The sequence below is a fragment of the Rana temporaria genome, chromosome 3 (genome assembly GCF_905171775.1).
Source record: "Rana temporaria chromosome 3, aRanTem1.1, whole genome shotgun sequence".
NCBI lineage: Eukaryota > Metazoa > Chordata > Amphibia > Anura > Ranidae > Rana > Rana temporaria.
In genome coordinates, this window is record NC_053491.1 from 169605795 (window position 1) to 169628404 (window position 22610).

At 37.6% G+C, this 22610-nt stretch overlaps 1 protein-coding gene across 13 annotated transcripts in view; it reads right to left on the minus strand.

The window, feature by feature from the left end:
- FOXP2 (forkhead box P2) overlaps positions 1-22610 on the minus strand; it is a 334297-nt gene that overhangs the window by 162914 nt on the left and 148773 nt on the right. For all 13 annotated transcript variants that reach the window (XM_040343792.1, XM_040343801.1, XM_040343790.1 and 10 more), the window contains one exon: positions 7472-7561. In XM_040343792.1, the coding sequence (XP_040199726.1) occupies positions 7472-7561 (90 nt within the window). The remainder of the gene's footprint in view (positions 1-7471; positions 7562-22610) is intronic.

Genomic DNA, 22610 nt, shown 5'->3' on the forward strand with positions numbered 1-22610 from the left:
CTCCATAGAGAGTCGGTCAACATCTCCTGCTATTGTGAATTGTATGCAGGGAACCCACATCCAATTCACAATAGTGTGAACTCAGCCTTAATAAAATAATGTCCTCTGGAAACTTACTTCATGCACAGAGCACCATATTTTTTGTATATTGAGTCAGTGAATTTTACTTAAATATCAGCTAAGCAACACAATTTTGCAGGCCTCATTACATTAAACAAGATAAGTATATTGCAGTGACCAAAATTTCTAAATCAAAGTGGAAACACAAATTTTTCACTAGAGTGAAATTTGAAAATAGCATCTTCAGTGAGTTAACAAAATGGATTGATTCTTCTTTATAGCACACTAATATTTGACTAATGCAGTACCTGTAAAGTGTAACCATGCCTCTGCTAAACAATGGGGGTTATTTATTAAGGGCAAATCCACTTGGCACTACAAGCAAAGTGCACTTGAAATTGCACTGAAAGTGCACTTGGAAGTGCAGTCGCTGTAGAGCCGAGGGGGACATGCAAGGAAAATAAAAAAACAACCTTTTTTTAGCTTGCACATGATTGGATGATAAAATCAGCAAAGCTTCCCCTCATTTCATATCTACCCCTCAGATTTACAGCGACTGCACTTCCAAGTGCAATTTCAGTGCAATTTCAAGTGCACTTTGCACTTGTAGTGCAAAGTGGATTTGCCTTTTGTAAATAACACCCAGTGCGTTGCTTCTACAGTATATGACAGTCACTGGATGGATTTCCAACAGACGACTATAAAAAGTCTGTCCTCACATCACAAAATCCACTAAATAAAGGCCCTTCAAAAAACTTAAAATAAAACAAAAAGATTAAAGCTGAAGTGTGGGCAAATACTTTATTGGGGCATTAGCTAGGTACTAATGAGGTACCTCCAATCATATGTGACCCGCTAGTGGGTGTTTTTTTCTTGAAAAATGTTACTTACAATTTCGGACAATGCTTTCACCGCTGACATTTTTGGCAGTGAAACGGACAGTTGGGGCTAAAGCATAGCTATCACTGCAGGTCGCTCACTGTGCAGTCTTTAGTTCACAAAATGTCTTGAACTTATGTTCTATGATTGGACAAGGGTTGTTTGAAGGTCACAATCCCCCTTGTTCAACCACAGAACATCATGAATTCTTTAAAAAGAATCCAAGACATTTTCTGAGTGGGGGAGTTGCATAGTGAGCAGCAGTGACATCAGTGTCAGAGGCTACTTATAAGTAACTGCCACTGGTGGGCCACAAATCATTAATGGTGACTTACTGGTACCTAACGTAATGTACCTTGCCACAATACGCAAGTTTTTGCCTACACTTCAACTTTTAATGGTTATTAACCTATACACGTAAATACAATCACATTAGAAAGATCTGTTTTCCAAACTAGCTCCATAAAGTCAAATGAATACCAAGCCAAACAATGGGGGGCTGGAGTCAATCTAAAACACATATAAAGCAGAGAAAGGCGCAACAGAGCCTTATATTGTAGTAAATAATTTATTAGTAGACCACACATAAAATAAACACACATTAAGAAACAAATTCACAGGTGTAAATGGGAGAATGCACAATGAAAAAAAATCCATCTTTAGTCTAATAACAAGTATTCATGCTGGGGCACATGCCATTGTACCAGTGCCAGTTGCAGACTGTGTAGTGGGTAGTATATCTAATTAATGAACCCAAGTGGACATGTGTTATAGTGATGTGGAACACACTTAAAGTGACAGTAAACTCTGTACTTCTACTTGTACCTACAGGTGAGCCTATAATAAGGCTTACCTTTAGGTACTGTGAATATCTCCTAAACTTGCACATCATTGGTGCATACACTCTGAAGTTCCATCCTACAGTGCTGGATCTTCAAAGCCCGTGCCAGAAACGGCGGCTCCTGCGTGTATACGCTGGAGCGATGTCATTGCACCCCTGGCCACTCATGTAGCTGGAGGCCACAAACCTGGATGGAAGACCGGGGGAAGATATCAGCTGTCTCAGCATTGACCTTGTGGCACAGGAGGTTTTCGTTCTAAGGCAAGTTTCTCATAATGTGCTAGTATGCGATGCATACTAGCACATTATGACATTGCCTTGCAGGAGTTTTTATTTTATTTTTTTCCATCAGCGGTTTACTACCGCTTTAAAGTGATTGTAAAGTCCCATAAATCAATTGTACCTATAGGTAAGCCTTATCTATAGGTACTGTAAATATATCCTATACGTATCCGGAAGGAAGACAAGTGAAGATGGACGTGGTTATAATGCATTGGTGGAGGGCTTTGTTTGCAGGTAAGTTTAACATAGTGTGCTAGTATGCGATGCAGGTCATAATAAAAAAATTAAAATAACCTTGCGGTTTATTTTCGTTTTAAGGCCATGAGCCACATCACTAATGTACATTGTGCCCCTCTGGAGTTAGTAGAAGACCTGTGCTTTTCTGGGGTGCTCGGGGAGCAAGGAAACTGTGCTCTGAAATATGGGACATATACGTGTGATGGTAAAGCCTTAACCAGTTTAATTCCAGGGCTATGCAATACATTTATCATCACTCATAATAATTTTTTATTTATTTTTTTAACCAATTTTAAAAATATTGCATTACTCTTACACAGTTATGGTGTGTAATGTGAAAAGAACTCCTATAACTTTGTAGGCATCACTACAAAAATGTTCCAGATTTCCTAATATCATAATAAGGTTTTAGCAGCTTGCTATGAACCACAAAAATACAGAAGTAGAGTAGCGGTTCCTTAACAAATGCCACCAATATATATTTGTTCCTTATAGATAAATCTTTATACTGCAATGTTAAATGATTATCTGTTGCATGTATTAAACTAGTGAGCCCTAACTACCAAAAATAATAATAATATATGTAGTCCCACTTGTCCTGTAAACACACACACCGAGCTATATATAAAATCTAACAGGACATAGAAGCAGTGTCACATGAAAATCTTGCAATCAATCGCAAGTCAGATATCAAACTACAGTTGAGTGTTAAAAGATGATGTTTGGATGCTTAAGGTTACAGCACAGCATTGCTCTTTGCACTGTATTATTAAATAGGCCATATGTTATGATAGAACCCTTTGTAGAGCCAACAAATAAAGGATAAAGACACCAAACACAATCTAATAAATCTGACAATAAATCAATTGATTTATAAAGACTGACATGTCTTCATACTTTAAAGTCAATAAAAGAAGAATTCATTTACAGAAATATGTTCTAAATCAAGTGTCCTTTTGTACTCAAACCTTCCAATCAACCTGATCTTTTCTGTCACTTTTCCACTTGCAGGATAATTGAACGCTGCCAACACATGCAACAGGAAAACAGTACACTAAAAGCCGAACCAAAACATGGAATATATCGCAGCTTACCAATCATTAGATGTGGTGACTGCCTACATCTTTTTTTTCAGGCTTTTCTCCCTCTGTGGCCACCTGGTAATCTGGCCAGTAACACATCTCCTGTAATAGAGTCCCCCCACTCTGGATCAAGCAGCACAGGGGGGCACCTTTGGGCAGCAGAATTGTTAATCTGGGAGGAGGGGAGTCTTAGATGTACTAGCAGACTTACATAAACTAACGCACTAAAGGCAAAATTCAGCTAATACTTTATAAGCAGTTACAGCAACCGTTTTTGTTCTTTTGGGGATAACGGCTTTACTAAAATAAATAAAAGCTGATCATTATAAGCACCCCTGCCTTTGTTAAACGGTTTGTCTCATCCCTGTAACTCAGGGGTGCTCAACCTTTTGAAGAGCGAGGTCCAACTAAGTGATTTAGTAACCGTCTGCGGGCCACAATAAATGAAACAAAATGGTGCAAAATGTAGATTTTTTTTATTTTGAATATCATAATGAAGATTTTCCTCCTGTAGCCGGTGAATTCCGGTTGGGAGGGAGAGGAGGTGAAGCTGGCTTTCAGCCATTGCAGGGGTAAAATGGAAATGATTGGTTCCTGCATATGCCGCCCCGTTTTGCACCTCCTGTCCAAGTATAAAACAGAATGTGACAGGGAGGCCGCACAGGTTCCGTGGGGTGTGATCACCATTGTAATCTCTGACGCTACATCATTGGTTGGTTGTCTCAACTAAAGAGTTTTACTGCCTCCCCAAACTACAAATGTAAACACGCCCTTAGTGTCCTGAGCCCCCTATAAGGCTGCTTTCACACTGATGTACTGCGGTTTGCCTGCACTGCTGGTTCAGCACAGTACAACTGTGGCTTTCATGCGAGTTAGCTGCTGTTTGCCACAGATTTCTGTTATATTTTGCAGGTGTGGTTCACTTTCTAAAAGTACACAAATACTACTGCAATCAGTTTCAGAGGGAGGGCCACTTTAGAGGGCTCAGAGGGCCACATGTGGCCCACGGGTCATGAGTTGAGCACCCCTGCTGTAACTGATATGTCTGGAGGAGAGCTTTCTCTTTTGAAAAACAACAGACCTTCTACTGGCTAGATCACCAAGTGAAAATAAAAGAAAGAAAGCTTAAAAAAAGGAAAAAGAATGCAGCCATCACATCTAAGGATTGCTAAGCTGCAATATCATAAATGTTTGTTTTTGGGGGTTTAATACCGCCTGAAGTATTTATAAATGTCAGAATAATTCTGCTATCTTCTCTCAAATGAAGGACCTCAATGTAGAATTAACCACTTAAGGACCGCCTCCTGCACATATACATCGGCAGAATGGCACGGCTGGGCACATGCACGTACAGGTACGTCCTGTGCTAGTACCCAGCCGTGGGTCGCTCGCCCGTGACACGGTCTGAAGTTCCGTGACCGCGGGACTCGCAGACCCGACCGCCGCTGGAGTCCCACGATCGGTCCCCGGAGCTGAAGAACAGAAAGAGCCGTGTGTAAACACAGCATTCCCGTTCTTTACTGTGGCGGCATCATCGATCGCGTGATCCCTTTTATAGGGGGACACAATTGATGATGTCACACCTACAGCCACACCCCCCTACAGTTGTAAACACACTTTAGGTCACACATAACCCCATCAGCGCCCCCTGTGGTTAACTCCCAAACTGCAATTGCCATTTTCACAAAAAACTATTTTTTGCTGTGAAAATGACAATGGTCCCAAAAATGTGTCAAAATTGTCCGAAGTGTCCGCTATAATGTCGCAGTCACGAAAAAAATCGCTGATCGCCGCCATTAGTAGTAAAAAAAAAAAATTATAAAAATGCAATAAAACTATCCCCTATTTTGTAAAAGCAATACATTTTGCGCAAACCAACCGATAAACGCTTCTTGCAATTTGTTTTACCAAAAATAGGTAGAAGAATACGTATCGGCCTAAACTGAAGAAAAAAAATGTTTTTTTTATATATTTTTGGGGGATATTTATTATAGCAAAAAGTAAAAAATATTGCATTTTTTTCAAAATTGTCGCTCTATTTTTGTTTATAGCGCAAAAAAATAAAAACCGCAGAGGTGATCAAATACCACCAAAAGAAAGCTCTATTTGTATGAAAAAAATACGCCAATTTTGTTTGGGAGCCACGTCGCACGACGGCGCAATTGTCTGTTAAAGCGACGCAGTGCCGAATCGCAAAACCTGGCCGGGTCCTTTAGCTGCATTTTGGTCCGGGTCTTGAGTGGTTAAAGCAATCTGAAGAAGACTAAATAGAAGATGTGTGCTTAACTAGATCACATTGTGGAAACTTGAATATTGCTTAAAAAGCTAATTTTTATATATAAATTTTGTATCAGAATTTTAAGTCTGTAAAACATAAAAAAATAAACCAGCCAAAAGCATGCTGCCATACATAACATCTATCATTTTGCTTTTTTCTTACAATATCACTTTATTCATATAAAAATCCTTCCAGAGATAATAAATTAAACATTCAAAGTTCAATTTGTGCCAGTGCATGAGTATTCTCCACTTCATACACTTCATAGAGGGGGAAAACAGGTACACTTCTCTGACAGCAGTTTTATGCTGTCCTTCGGGAGACAGTTCTTCACTTACTCTCTGTATTATTTAAAACCAAAGTTATGAATTAAGATGTTGCCAAAAGCAAGTTGAGTATACTGGAGTGACTACTCAGCTGCGGGTAAAAATTGAAATTTTTATGTCTAAAGCACTTTTTTTTGTAATAAAATGTTAGATACAATGGGAAGCTACCTTTTCAGAGCCCAAATAATGTATTGAAAACAAAAAACAGACAGTTGGTTTGAGAACTCTCCTGTTTCGTTCTTTGTACAACTCCTGCGTCTTCAAGGACCATCTATCAAATACTCAGTACTTACTATGAATAAATCTGTACCAGGACACCATAAAAGGTTACCATGTCCCTAAACTAATGCAGCACACATTTTCTAGAAGGCGTTAGGGCTCTTCCAGATGGACGCAGAGCCCTGTACAGTTTGAAGAGTTGTTTGGTTATCCATTTGTACTAGCTTGTAGCTGCATGCAGGCAGCCCATATAAGTAAAACAGCGACTCTACAGACTCACTCACAAAGCAGAGTCTGACAGATATACGGGTATGGGTTCACAGCACCGGATGCATAGACTCTGTGCTGGGAGCTGTGCAACTGTCCTTGGCAAACTCGCCTGTGCGAGTGAGTCTGTACAGCTGCCCCATATACATTCACTTACATAGGCTGTCTGCACACAGCTTAGCGCTAGAACAAAAAGATAAATAAATGGCTATTCACCCTGTAGGGGTATGTGAATACGCCCTTAGGTAAAAAATCATTTTATTCATAGCAATTTATTTTAAATCATTTTATAATTTGGGCCTTCCATTATTGGTTGATAATTTCTTAAATAGGATAAATGCCCTTAAGCCGGCCATAGTTGGCTCAAAACCTGGCCTGTTCAGCAGGGACCAGCTGAGATCTATCTATGAATGGTTGTAGTGTAGTCAATCCTTTGATCAGCTTTAGTACAACCAGCCTATTGCATTTTTTCATACGATCAGTGCTGGCGGCTATGGCCGCCAGCAGTGATCATTTTGTTTTGCTAGCAGGGAAAGCTCCCCACTGGCAGAAACCAATAGTGTTGCAGTAGGAGTTCCCCCTATAAACACTGACATCCAATTTTCTTTGATGCATAATCTATTGGCTGCTTTAAGCTAGTACCTGCAATTGTAAAGATGTTTTTCTGTTTTTACAATAAAAACTTTCAAAGGTTTATTGTTCCTCCATTTAGTAAAATATAGTTCTGTGCTCCTATTACCCAGTTTTCTGGGGCCAGAATATATAATATAAGGATTTTCTTATTGTTGATTATTGACTAAGCAAAATAATGATGTTCAGGGTGTTATTGGAGTTAAATAACGGATGTACAGATATTAGAATACATGTGGCCGAGTCAGGCACATATGCATTTATACAGGAGGGGACATGTAGTTTGAAGATGATGTATTTTCCTAAATTCCCATCAAATATAAAACTTTTATATGCATAGGTCAAAATTATTTAATAAAATAAAGCATACCTGCAGTGGTCTTTGTTTTTCGCTGTTCTTTGGAGACTTTAGTCCACTTGTTTGTTGCTGTAAAATAAGTTGCCTTGCTGCTTGAAGAGCCTAGACATAAAAAAAGAAATAAAAAATATATATAGGAATGGCTTTAAAAATTTTAAGTAATTTATACAAAAATAACAGTTAAGTAGAAACAATATTACAGTTAACAATAACACATTTATGTTACAAAAAGTAGTGTAATAATCCTTTCTACCCTCGCTCTTGCTATTGACACTATACATTTGCACTTGATAAATGCAGGTCACACATTAAGATCAATTTCTAAACACATGGGCCAACAAAGAAAAATTCTCTCAGGTGTATACTACAACATACTAAATTCAACCTGGTTGCAAAATCATGCATTCAGGAAGACCTTTTTTTCTTCTCACGTTGGAGCTCACTCAAAGAAAATCTGTATGAAGAGAAATATGTATACCATTGTTGATGCCACATTTTAGAAATGCTAGTTGCCTTGCAATCATGCAGGTCGAGAGATTTTAATACTCTATGATCTAAAACAAGTATGCAAATCAGAAGTTCTAAATTTACTTTGAACTTATGCATGGCTTGTTCTTCGTAAATCAATTAACCCCTATAACAATTGGGTGGCAATAAAAAGCTTATAGGAAAAATAGCACTAGGGACTGCAAGCTTGTTTTAAAAGTTTGTAGTTGGCTTTGGTACAGTATACAAGCTGTAGAATGGATTCAGATGGATCTCTTCTACAAGCTGCCAGAAAATCAAACACATGTATAACACACTTCCACAGACATAACATACACTGTCTATTCTGGTACACAGATTAAATATCCACACACACACATTACAGGTAGAAGAGTAATTTTAAGATTTTAGTTTAACTTCAAATTAATAGGGTACAACAAATTATAATACACCACCTTTTTATTTATTAGCTTAATACGACAGAAATGATCATATAGACTAAAATTATTTTGGTGAAATCTTTACTGAAAATCCAGATTTTAAAAACATTAGTGTAAATATTCTTCGACACACAAATTGGGACAACCATTCTTAAATGCTCCCGGTCCAATGCTTTCAGAAAACAAAGTCTGGACAGTCCTTAGTACATTTAAGTCCATAAAGTACATTTTAACATGTATGTGAAATTGTCCCAGAAGTGAAAGCGGTAAGAAAAACCTGTCATTACAACAAGGATGACATAACTTATCCCTTTGTATTAGAACAGGGGTCTCCAAACAATTACTTACTGGAATCCTGTCCTGTCCTAAAACACTCTTTTATAAATGATTTAAAAAACCTTTCTATTTGGACCAATCACACATGAGCAGTGCAAGCAGTAGGAAATATTAGGAGACATTTAGCCCTGGTTCACACAAAATGCGACTTTAAAATCGTGCTGCTCCACTTGAAGTAGTACAATTTCAAAGTCGCAGGGCAGTGCAATTTCAGGTGCGATTTGCCTGACATATATGCGACTTCATGCACAGATGTCTATGCAAGTCGCACTTGAAATCACGAAAAATACTGCAGGATTTTTTTTTTCAAAGTTGGAGTTGCACCGATTTTGAACAGGTCCATTGCTGACAACGAGTCCTACTGCTAGGGGAATGAAGGCCAAGTCTGAATCTTGCACATGTTTTAAGATGGGAATTAACAGAAAAACTAAAAAGTTTTAGGCCTCGTTCACACTAGATGCTATAAGCTGTGTTAATCAACACAGGCTCACTGCAAGGACACAGCAAAGTCAATTGTTGCCTACAGGTCTCATTTACACCAAATTAGTGTGTTGGTGTGCATAGAAGAAAAAATGTAAGCATGCTGCATTTTTAGACAGCACAATGCACAGAATTGTGTTATAACGTGCATTAGCGTAACACAACATGTAGTTTGCATAGTTCAAAATTAAGTTTAGGTTACAAAAAAGAGAAGCGTTCTGCACCCCGCATGCACACTATAATGGGCACTTGCTGGTGTAAACAAACCCTTAATAGATGAATGGACACCATGGGATATAAGTTGCTGTATTAATCATAAAGGCCAACTAGGCAATTGCCTAAAGCTACACTGCAAGGAGCACAATATAAATAGCATTTTGGGGGGAGTTACCCCCCCCTCCACACACATAGGGACTAGAGACTCCTCCACTGCCAGAACACACTGATCATCGTACCACTGCAGACAGTTGCATAAGAAATACATTTTAAAAAGGCATATGTCATTTCATCAAAACTATTTGTGTTTACTAGTGTTCTTTATGTTGCCAAGTACACTACATGTGTGGTACGATTTCCAACACGTAAAAAAAACCTTACATTCCTCTTAATGTCTAACTAGAACATCTTTTAGGGACAACACTTTCACAATTAACATTTAGATTTTGCCACTGTTACCCTTTTATACACAAAATTATATCAACCAATATAACACACTTTCTCAGAACGGAAATTTTCACTTCCTAGCTTTACATATCACAGCATGGAAAACCAGAAATCAGCCATTGATCTGTGTATTCTGACAGGGTGGGGGGTTGAAAAAAAAATTAACCATGTTTACCCTATCTAAAGCTCCAAGCATCCTGTCACTTTAAAGTATCAGGGCCACACAGTGGCAACTCCACCTCATTAGGTTTTCAAACTGCAACCAATAGGGAGCAGGCTTTGAGCTGTAACTCACATGCATTCTCTTGCCAGTCCCTTTGGGTACACATCTGCACAGATAAGACCCTTTAGCTTCAAGGAGCATTTAAGCTTTCAGCATTTGGATACAGAGCAGCTGATGCTGAAAGTTCTGCTGTGGCTCCATAAAGCTGCAGAACATTCAAAAGGTTTCTATTTGCAGCTTACAAATACATGAAAATGTACTTATGCTTTTGCTTAGTCCAGTTACATATTAAACAGAGTATTCCACAATATCCAAATTCCTACAGTCTTACATGTTTGGGTATTTTAGTTATTCACATGTCTTGACACAATAGTGACAATGCACACCAATGACCTCGTAGGGTTTCTATGCTATTGTATGCAGTGTTTGGATCAGGGTCTACTAAATCTGGCACGGTTTGCTAGCAAAGCATCTCTCTGTTCTCATATTTTGGGTCACAACTCTGCATCATCTTCAAGAAGGAATACTGTTGACTAAGGATGAGCTCCGGCGTGTTCGCATAGAACACGTGCGGAGCCCGCCAGGAAGTCGGCACCCGCGATGCACTAATCACAGCCAGGCAGACATTTCCCGATGCTCGGCTGCCTGGCTGTGATTAGCGCAGCACGGGTGCCGACTTCCTGGCGGGCTCTGCACGTGTTCTATGCGAACACGCTGGAGCTCATCCTTACTGTTGACTGATCATTCTGGACTCTAGACTATGAACTACACAGATCGAGCCATAACAACAGAGAGAACAGGAAACCAATGATAAAATGATAACACCCCCCCCCCCCCACACACACACACACACACAAAAGTTAACATTACCTAATGTTAGGCTTTGTTCACATTTGTATACAGAAGATCATGAATCAGAAACACTGCTTTCCATAGCATGGTTTCACTGTGAGGATCACCTATCACTCCACTCCACATAGAGCACACTCAAAAACATTAGAGGGAAGGCAACCCTGGCACTACAGTTGTGGTGAAATTACAAACCTCAAAACATACTGCAAGACTCTGACAGCCACAGGCATGACTTCTAAAAGGCAAAGACCCGATGGGATCTGTAGTTTCACAACAGCTGGAGTGTCTTGCTTGTCTACGCCTGCACTACATAGTGCATCTAACCAAAAAATGGCAGCTGCTTAAATCAATTTATATCAGCAAGGTGCGCACATGTGAGGAAACATGCTAAATAAAACAAATATTCCCCAGAATGCAATCCAACATGTCATCATAGAAAACTTATAAACAAATCTGCTTAAGATATTTAGATTAACCACTTCACATCCCACGTATAGTCATATGACATCCGCAGGAGGGATCTCCCATCCTGGGCGGGCATCATATGACGTCCTGGGCTTCCATGCCGTCTAGGGGGCACACACGTGCCACATCACTCGGGAGCCGTGTGTGTGCCCGCCGGCCGCAATGTCCCTGGGCAGGAAGGGGGTGAAAATGCCCTGTATTGAAGTGGTTAAAACACAGAAGATCTTGTTACATGCTCTTGTTTTCTGTCAAAATACTAGAGGGAATTTAAAATAGGTTTTGGGTTCTGACTAGCTGCTTTGAGCGCAGGGGATAGTTTATGTTAAATGTGTTGCATTACAATTGAACAACACAGATGTGGGATCTGTGCCAATGCCTACAATGGTACAACACAGTGCTCCTGGGTTACATGTGGTGCGCAGGTGTGGAAAACTGGGCAGGAGTAGTGCCACAAGCCTTTATATAATGGCAGTGTGAACAAGCCTTTATATAAAGGCAGTAGAATTTGTGGCACATATTTGCATTTTCTTCTCAGGAGAAAAGATTTTATTATTTCCCCACAATTCAGGCACCTGAATTAAACTAAATATGGTAAAACAGGCACTTGTAACTGTTTTAGAATACTTGACAGAGATTACAAGAGAGGATTTTAAATTGCAGGCTAGGAAACTTTCATACCACATGGACATTTTTGGTCCTCTGCTTTAAAATAATGCAAATTAATTTAAATGTCATATTCTCAGTTCCCATAGTTTTAATTAACATCATTCATAGCACAGTGTTCTCAAATTTGAACATAAATATTTTTCACTAAAATAACATAGATTCAAATCCAATAACATTCTGATGAAATTTAGAACAGAATCAATGAGTTGGTTTCCCAGATAGTGTCTAGTATCCATGACAACAGTTGCTTTGACAAGATGTGCATATGGCATTACACTGCCAGCTGGTGTGAACAATGTTTGAACTACTGCATTGAGATGCTGAGCAAACAGAAAAAGTTGCCACGTCTTAACCCTCAGGGAAAGCAGTCATCCCCTGATCAATTATGAAAAAACAGAGAGAGGTCTGCTACAGTCTGCTCCAAGCAAGTTTTTCAGCGAAAGCAGGCAGACTGTGAAAACCAAAGTAAACAAAATGAATGCACTGGCTCTATCTCCTTACAACTTTGATTTGCCTTCCCACATAAGCCTTTGGTATACGTTTGCAGAGCATACTTTTAGCATTTGGAGACTTTCCCACAACAATCATGTCATTGTCTCCTAGAATTCTCAAGTAATTGCAGGTCAGTTTTCAGATTTCATTGACGCATTCCATTACTCAGTTCAACAAAAATACGGCACATCCTGAAAGTACAATAAACAATATTTGCAATGAAATACAGAGATCTCTGCTTTTAGAAAAAAATATAATAAATGAAGGAAGCTTTACTAAAAGAAAACAAAATAAAAGAACATGCTAGAAAATTGAAAATCAATTATTTCCAGACGCAGATTGTGTTTTTAGCATAAGGAACAGTTAGAAACATGATTTTAATTTAGGCGATCAAGAAGTATTTGGCCACGCACATATGTGCATTTCTTGTGAAAAGATTCAGTGTTTTTATGGGGTCCATTAAATTTAACTCCACTGTATTACAAGTGCTTACATATTGTATCACGACTCGCACATCTAAGATCTAATCCAACAATATACCATATACATTGTTTTCATTTCTTCAAAGCATGTTATAAAATAAACACGGTCTTGGTATCACTAGTAAAGGAACCAGCAGCAGAAGAGTGGGTAGCAATACATGGACAGCATCAAACAAACTGGTCACTAGTTTTACAGATGCAGAAAAAAATCTCTTTCCTTCATCTGGTTTACTTAGGTGAAATGGAAAATACTAATTTTTCACAAATGAGGTATAACAGTTATTAATGAACAAAAAAGGATGATCTATATTGGTGAGAGCAACCAATCAGAATCCAGACTTCCTTTCATTCACTGTAGGCAAGGAAATAAAAATGAACACCCATTTGAATACCAATACCAATATGGTCTTTTTTGTTACCCAGAGTAAACTGTCATTTTGCAAAAGTATTTTTGAAAGTCAAAAGGTAACAATTTTGTTACAAAATGCTTAATTTTATCATCTTCTTTTAAAAAAATATTTAAAGTCCAAGTTCACCTTTTTTTTTTTCTAAATTCCAGCTATCCCTATGTATTAATATAGCATTAATGTACTTCTTTTGCAAAAATCAAACAGCTTCCCATTTATTCTACGCACACTTACCTCACTCTATTCAGAGCTGTTTAAAAACACTACTCGATTACTTCTGCCTTACTTCCTGGACAGATTTTAGGTCATGACATAGAAAAGAGTTGACCAGCCGAGGGTGGATAATGCAGGGTGTGTGCTAATGAGATCAGCTGGTCCACTCCTTTCTGTGTCATGACCTAAAGTCTGAGCAGCATGTAAGGCAGAAGTAATGGAGCAGTGTTTTCAAAAAGCTTTGAAGAGAGTGAGGTAAGTCTGTGCCGAATAAATTGAAATCTGTTTTATTTTTGGAAAATAAGTACATTAATGCTATATTGGTACATAGGGTGCTGGAATTTAGAAAAAAAGTGTGAACTTAGCATTTAATGCAAATGCATGGGCTTATTTACTACAAAGAGTTTTTGTCAAATGCCAAGTGATGTAATCTAGAGTAACCAATCAAACTTCATCTTAGACTGGGTTGACTAATAGGCAGAATAATTCATTGGTTGCTATGGATCATTGTACTGATGAGCATGAGATTAAAGACAAAGTAATGTGTCACTCTACAGAGTTTTCAAAAACCTATGTTGCAAGGTTTATTACATACAGATCCTATCAGTAACATACATTTCTGTTGTAGACTGACAATCCTAAGCTCAAACCACCCAACCAGCAGCAGCATCATCAGCCTTCTATAGCAAACCTCTTCAGTTGGCTGTTTGGCTGCTGATCAGGTCTAGAATATATCCAGCCAAAAGGACAACTGAAGTAACACATACATCTAGTTATTATGAAGGTATGTTGGTGGACAAGATGTAGAAACTGCCTCAAGTTAAGAACATGGAAAGATCAGGAAAGAAGTGTATGGCAACATATCACCAACAACTGTGCAAAGTCAGTATATAAACGCCTATAGCAGAGCGTTAAAATCGTGGTAAAACACAGGTATTTTACCATGATTTTACCGTGATTTTAACGCTCCGCTATAGGCGTATCCAGTGTGAAAGGGGTCTAATGAAGAAACATCAGTGGCTGTCCTAGCTTCATTCAGCAAGAGCCCACAGCGTAGCACTCGCCACATGTCACTGCAGAGCACATTGAACACATTTTATAAGTGGTCAGAAACTTGTAAATAACTCATAAAAGAATAAAGTTACGTTAAAACCAAGCACACCATTGTTTTTCTTGTGAAATTCACAATAAGTTTGATGTGTCAAATGACCCTCTTCCTACTGAAAAAACAAAAGTTGGATTCAAAATGGCCGACTTCAAAATGGCCACCATGGTCACCACCCATCTTGAAAAGTTTCCCCCCTCACATATACTAATGTGCCACAAACAGGAAGTTAATATCACCAACTATTCCCATTTTATTAAGGTGTATCCATATAAATGGCCCACCCTGTAGAATATTGCAAAAGTCATTGACTACCAGTAGGGTGCAAAACTTGTCCAGATCTGTGCAGGCAAGGCAATGAGAAACATCACAACTTTATATATAATAGTGTTGAGTTTGTGAAAGGTGATAAGTTTTTACCTAAAAACTGGAATAATTCTTTAGAGAATTCACTTACCTCCAAGCTATTACACAATCCTGCATGCCTGTCTGCCTAATAGATCCCCAACTAATCCTGAAGAAGCTAGTTGAGAAACAGGTTAATTTAAATGGATCCACCATCAAGGCAATCTGCTAATTGCTTATTATTTTGGTCAAATATTCGGCCCATATTGTGTATCGTAGTGATTATTATTTTTTTAAATACAACATTCTGCTATCCCAATTTATGGGACATATTGACATCACAAGAAACAATGTTATTGTGAGCAGACTAAAAAATATGTATACATAAATTTGGGAAATGTTTAATTTGCATGCATTTGCAATTATGTCTGTGTCAAACGCATGCTTATAAAAGATTGAGAAGCTTATGAAAGTTACACCTTCCCCAAACAGAAAACCAATAGTGGATCACATCTGGTCTTTAGCAAGTAGCAGAGCAAAGACTCAAAGATTTGCGGAAAGGCTGTGGCCTATAGTGACAAAGTAAACATATGTATTCTAACAAATGTGGTGGGGACTGAATAGGCATAGATAAGAAGAAAGCAGGTGTGCATATTGTTTATGACATTTTGTTCCAGCAGGTTTTAGGATGGCAAAAAATAAATATAAGATAAAACTACTTATAAAATTAGTGCTTTGAGTTTAGTTAACTGTTCATGGCCATATGCAGCACAGCCACAATTTAAAAAAGCGGTGGAATTTGTGTGAACTTGTACCTTTAACACAAGGAGCTTAAAAAAAATGCCACAGGACTGACTCCTTTAACATTTCCAATACAAAATCTTTCTCTTATTTGGCACTTGGTACAAATGAAAGCAAAAAGTGTGTATGTATAAAATAACTTTTTTAAAATATAGAAAACAGCACCTAACAAAATACTAATCTAGTTTGGATAGAATGGAGGAAGAAGTGCGATCAATAATTTTTTTATGATTTTTGTACCTGTTGGGAATATTTTCTCACGCATCCTGACCCAGGGACTATTGTTCTCCAGGACACTAAGTCTGTAGTATCCAATCTACACAAAGAAAGACAGCAATAAATACCTGACAGAGGCTCTAAACCTTATCCACGCTACAAAAATAAATAAACAGCTGCAGTCCTATGGTATTTACAAACAAGACTTTTAGAGTTGGGAAAGGGTTAGAGTACTGTCAAGTCGTTATTGTTGTTTGTGGAAAGATTTATCCCCCTCTATTTGTTCTGATGACCATTGTCAATTAGATAGAATGGGGGGAAATCCAAAAAGTGGTCACCAGATCAAGAGATGACGTTAAATTATCCAATGGGGCCAAATGTTCTGGTGATAACATTCCCCTTACTTTGGTTATATTTTATCTCATTTCCTGTTGTGTCTCCAGGACAGGAAATTAAGGGAAATATCCCCAAAGGGACAAATACAGCAAAAAATAACCAAGCAGGGTTTTATTAATCCATGACTCTATTCAAAAAACTTTAAAAACAAGTTTTGACTATACATATACGGTAAAGAACAACTTCACTAAGTGCTACCTGTATCTATAATGACCATATAATAAAACTTGAGGTGATTTCACAAAATAAAAAAAAGCTTAGGTAGATTCCTGTGTGTCAGTCATAATGATGCAATAGAGTTTAAGAGTGTAATGCCACGTACACACGATCAACATTCCAACAACAAATGTTCAATGTGAGCTTGTTGTCGGAAAATCTGACCGTGTGTATGCTCCATCGGACATTTGCTGTCAGACATTCTGACAACAAATGTTTGAGAGCTGGTTCTCAAATTTTCCAACAACAAAAGTTCTTGTCGGAAAGTCAGACTGTGTGTACACAATTCAACACACAAAAATCCTACGCATGCTCGGAATCAATTTGACGCATGCTCAGAATCATTGAACTTCATTTTTCTCGGCTTGTCGTAGTGTTGTACGTCACCGCATTCTTGACGTTCACAATTTCCGACAACATTTGTGTGACCGTGTGTATGCAAGACAAGTTTGAGCCAACATTCGTCGGAAAAAAATCCAGTGTTTTGTTGTCGGAATGTCCGATCGTGTGTACGCACCATAAGAGTGAGCGAGTGTGTGTGTTTGTGTGTGTGTTGGGGGGGGGTGCCGGTATTGCACATGCATAGCATGACTTCCAGCGATTTGCATTTTTTTTACAGTCGTCCAAACATCTTCATTGTAATTAAAGCTGTAATATTTATACTTGGAAAAGTAAAGATCTATGCTAATATTCATACTGAAGTGGCTCTGTCGTTGTACTAAACATTTGTCAAAAACATCTGCCTGCATTTTAAGACAGTATACCCACCTACGCAATGACTTGTCACAGAACTGGTTTAGGCGCTGAAAAGATCCTGGACTGGCAGCTGGCTCAGCCTTTCAGTGAGCTACTGAGAGTCTGAGTCAGCCACTTCTGACCCTCCAGAGTGAGAACTGGGGGCGAAAGGGGTGCCAGAGCAGAGAGCCGATGACAGAGTCACCAGTTCTCTGCATCCTTAATCTCATATTTCTCTTTTATGGAGGCTGCAATGCTGAAAAGTAGGGAAGGTAGAAGACAAGAAAATAGGTTGAGTATGCTGGGCCTTCTTTTGCAAGAAACATTTTTTTGACAGATGTTCAGTTGGACAGCAGAGTTGCTTTAACTTTTTTAAATCAAACTTTATAACTGCTGCCATTGCTTATGCAGAATGCATTGTATGTAACCCTTTCCAACCTTACCCTGTATGTCTATGCTGTTAACAAAGTAAATATACAATTACATTTCCTGCCTGAAACTATAATGACATTTCATTTCTCATACATTGAAATGACTGTCTTTAATACGTAGCATTTAAATGACTGGTTGTAAACACAGCAGGTAAAGGAACCATTTTAAAAGATCAAAGATGATATAAGCTCATACTGGAAAATCACTCAGACATCATATCTGTTATAGTCATTTCACAGCTCATGCTACAATTTCTCCATAGCCGTTGCATCATTTTACTTTCACATTTCATAATGTACATATTGAATATTCCCAGAAACAGAATTTTATTTTGACTAATGAAAACTATACCGATCAAGTGCTTAGGACTGACACATTTCAATCAGTTTTTCTGTAACCATTAAATCAATGAGCAATTGTGAAAACTGACAAACCAAAAAAACTTTAATAATAATAACAATAATACTAAGGAAATTGGCACACTTATATGTTTCCCTTGTACTGAGCATTGAAACACATTTTCTAAGCCATTCAAATGAGACCGAAAACATAAAGGTTTACAATTCATCCACTCATTACACCTGAACTGAGATCTGTGTTTGGAGACAGAGATTAACAGTGTGATAGCAGAATTTGAGTATAACTGCTTTATTTCTATTTGCAGTCCATTTTAAAGTCAAAGTATTCAAACTATTCATTTCCACTCAATGTTTTCAATTCTAGTGTCTCCCCAAGTTCAATTTTAACGATCCAATAACTAAATTCTTCAGAAAGCATGATATACGAAGTACTGTTACAACAATGAGCTTAAAAGAATGGGGGAGACGTGTTATCATTGAAGGGTATGAACTCTAGTGCAAGCTCTTAGTCATGGCGGCCCTGAAAGTGGCAGGCCAGGCCAAAAAACACTATTATAATAATTACAGAACTAACTTCAATCAGATAAAACAAGGCTGATAAGTGATAAAAAAAAGTTGTTTCAAAAAGAAAAAAATTACATATATTGCCCAAATACAATAGTATTTACTGGATACACTAATTGATACAGGATTCTAGGTTGTAAATATTTTTGTTGCATGTAGTAAGAACTGTATATGCTTTGCATGTAGTAGACATTGTCAGAATATTTTTTGGATAATTTAATATTTGGATACAATAATGAAAAGCATATTGTAACTCATTTATCTACTTCAGTATACTTCTCTACCCAGCATTATTACCCGCTGTTTAATATATGCAATTTGAGCCTTTCCATGAGCTGCAGAATTGCTTGCTTATATCTAATTACAACTGAAAATGTTGGTCATTTTAATAAAACAAAGTAATTTTATCCAATCAAGTTTTTGACTCACTTTATTCTCTTCAAGGTTTTGGCTGAAATTGCACCAACATATACAATAAATATGCCTAGAAACATTAGAAGATTAGTGTCCTGCGAGTTTTGTAAGGCTTAATGACAACAAAGCTCTGTCAGAGGAGCAATATTGACCACTGCAGAATATCTATTGGTCTTTTACCAAGATGTACGTTTTAGTCAAATAAATGTTATAACAGAATTAGTGCTGAACAAGTTGCCAACATTAGAGGTCCCGAAGGTTTGAATTACATGTCCATTCAGAAGATGTATAGTGACAAAAACAGCATCCAATGCCTCTATGTTAGTTAGTTGTGGGTGAGAAGTGTGTTGCACCTTCTATGTTAAAAGAATGAATTTCAGTTTTTTTTTATTGAGCTGAGAGGTCTCAGGTGCTTGATAAAGATTAGGAAGTTTTGTGGGGAGGGGCCTGTTGGCACAACCTATATGTTAAACTTTGCTTTAGCAAGCAGGTGTGTGTCTATTTGTCAGTGATGGCGAGGGGGTGCAATGTGCTCTTTAAGCGCATGGAACTGTATTTGTTTATTTTTAACTTTATTGATCGTGTACAAATGTACACGCTGTTCAAGTATCTTCCGAGCAGTGGAGTGCTGATCCAGGCTGTCGGTTGCTCCTTCGTACCCTGCTGCTATCCCTCTGTACTGCTGCTTCCTGTTCCACCACTGCTTATCTTCAGCCATTGGGAAACCAGTGATGATCTAATTCCTGGGCACGCTCACAGGAGTTGCATCACACCTGCACCTGGCTCCATTCTCTGCATCTTAAAGATGCCAGGAGTGTCCACTGTATCAACTTTTTGGCATAAGAGACTGTGCATGTCTCTTCTGCCAAAACACTCTACCCCCTAGCATCCTAGCATTTTTTTATTAACAGAAGTTAGTTCCACTTTATATGATCCTTTATCATATTAAATATCACTGTAGCTAGAATTTATTAATTTATATTCATAAAACAAAAGAACCATCCAAAATTTTACAATCTATCACTCACGAACCAATGACATACAGTATATTGTATAAACCAAACTGATCAATATAAATTGATTTGAAATACCAGATGCAAACCTTGCCACATATGTTACATTCGGATTGTACAGCCAGACATAATCTATGTAATGGCTCAGGTTTTTTTAAAAAAGCATATATCACATAAGGCAGATATAGCTGAAAAAGAAAAATGCTTTGGGACACAAGGCAATTTACGTTCACTTTGAGATTTACCATTCTGCCCTAACAAACCAGTTAATTTATATATAATTAGGAAGTCTCTTGCATAATACTAAGATTGTAATTAACAATTTATTTATTTGATGGAGCACATAGATTGTAATTGTACTGTATGTCAAGTCGATTTTTTTCTAGTTTTGGATAGACCAGGCAAGGATTAGAACTAGAGAGATTTGCCATTACTTTTTGTTTTGCCAACAATGGTTTCACCAGGCAGGAAGTGAAGGAAAATTTGCAACAGGGACACAGAGATAAAAGAAAATCTGACAGGTGATCTAGTCTTCCCCGAGTCTACTCTCTGTTTCTGTCTGTGTTGCTGTTGGAGAATTCCCCTCACTACCTGTCTTGTAAAAGGTTGTCAGCAGGACAGGAAGAGAGGGCATATATTTTAAATGGTGTCCTGGGTAGAATTACAGCTTGACAGTTCTAACTGTTCCCCACTCTCAAGAAAGAAGGTTTTGGCTGCACATACATTTTAGGATACACTGTGCCAAAAACTCAATTCAGGGAAATAAAAATAAAAGCTATGAAGTCATGCATGAAAATAATTAGCTTCAATGTAAAAGGTCTGCAAACAAAAGTGTTTTTTTTTTAATTATACATCTTGATATACTGATAGATAATACCTAAACTGCTAGAAAAACCTTCATCGCTTCAAAATAAAGAAATTAAACTTGTGTTTGACATATTAGATTTTATCACAAATACGAGTTGCAGTCCAAAACCACATGGTAGCATACTTTGATCTTTTGGACTGTGCTACTCACAAGACAAGTCTTAAGAAAAAACTGTCTTGGGATTAAGGGTATTGGGTGGTCTGTTAAATTAGGGCTTGATTACAGGTGGCATTTGGAAAGATTAAAATCAGTTTACAATTGGTGTGTAAACATAAATTGTTGCCTAGTAATTGCAGAATTATAAGGGATCACATTACGTTCATCTTGACACTAATACAAATGGTATATGCAATAATATGTAACACATTTTGTTACTCTTTGACATCAGAATCTAATTGATACCATAAAAAAAACTCATTCAAAATAGTCTCTATTAAAAAAAAAGCAACATTTTATACTGTAGCAGACGGAAATGCCTATATTTAGTGAAATATAAATATGTACAAATTATTAATAACTGCACATTTAGCAATATTGCATGCAGCTTTATTTTAAATAACTTATTTAAAAATAACTCATTACCCAGTTTACTGCCAGAGGGTTTTCTGGCAGTACAAGATTTTTAAAGTAAAAAAAAAAAAAAAGGTCTGTTCACTAAGGGAAATATTATTTCAGACTGGATCACTGACTACTTTTCTCCATTAAACTGAAAATATGCTTATTTGTTAAGGCACAGCACATCTACATGCTTTAGCCCTAAAAAATTATAGTTTAACCTAGAAGCCTGTTGCATTTAACCAGTAAAATGAAAAATGACATCTACGCCCATTAATATCTGCAATGTATAAACAGCACAGCATGACACATTCTTGAGAGCTGAAGGCTACAAAATCCTTCTGTAACATAAATAACAAAGCACTCAGAAGCATATTGATGTTGATATTCATCTCTGAGAAAAACATTGCTGCCTAGGCTTCTTATGAAAATAGATGCAGCCCAAATGGATCTCCTGTAATTGGTTTCAGATAGCGAGGTCAGAAGAAATATGATACGAGAAACTATTATGTGGAACAGGAGAAACAAGAATGTTTACACAGGCCCTCCCCCATTTTACAGGCCAGAGGTACCTATGCCATATGCTCTTGATAGATAACTAGTCCTAAAATGAGGACAGCGTGTACTGTAATTTTTTTTAATCTGCATTACTTCCATGTAATAGTTCAACATAGCTATTTAATTATTTTCATGTTTTATCTGTCTGCAATAGATACATAATAACCAACATCATACATAAGTTACACAGACTGAAAAGTATGTCAGCACTTTTTTAATATTTGATTTTGCTGCTAGGTTATACTTTATTAGGAACTTCCTAACCCTCCAGCAAGTATGGCTTAAAAGAAGTCTTCAGGCCAAATGTTTACTACAACATGATGGAATATTCTTATTATCATTGTGTGCTACGAACTTGATGTCAACTCC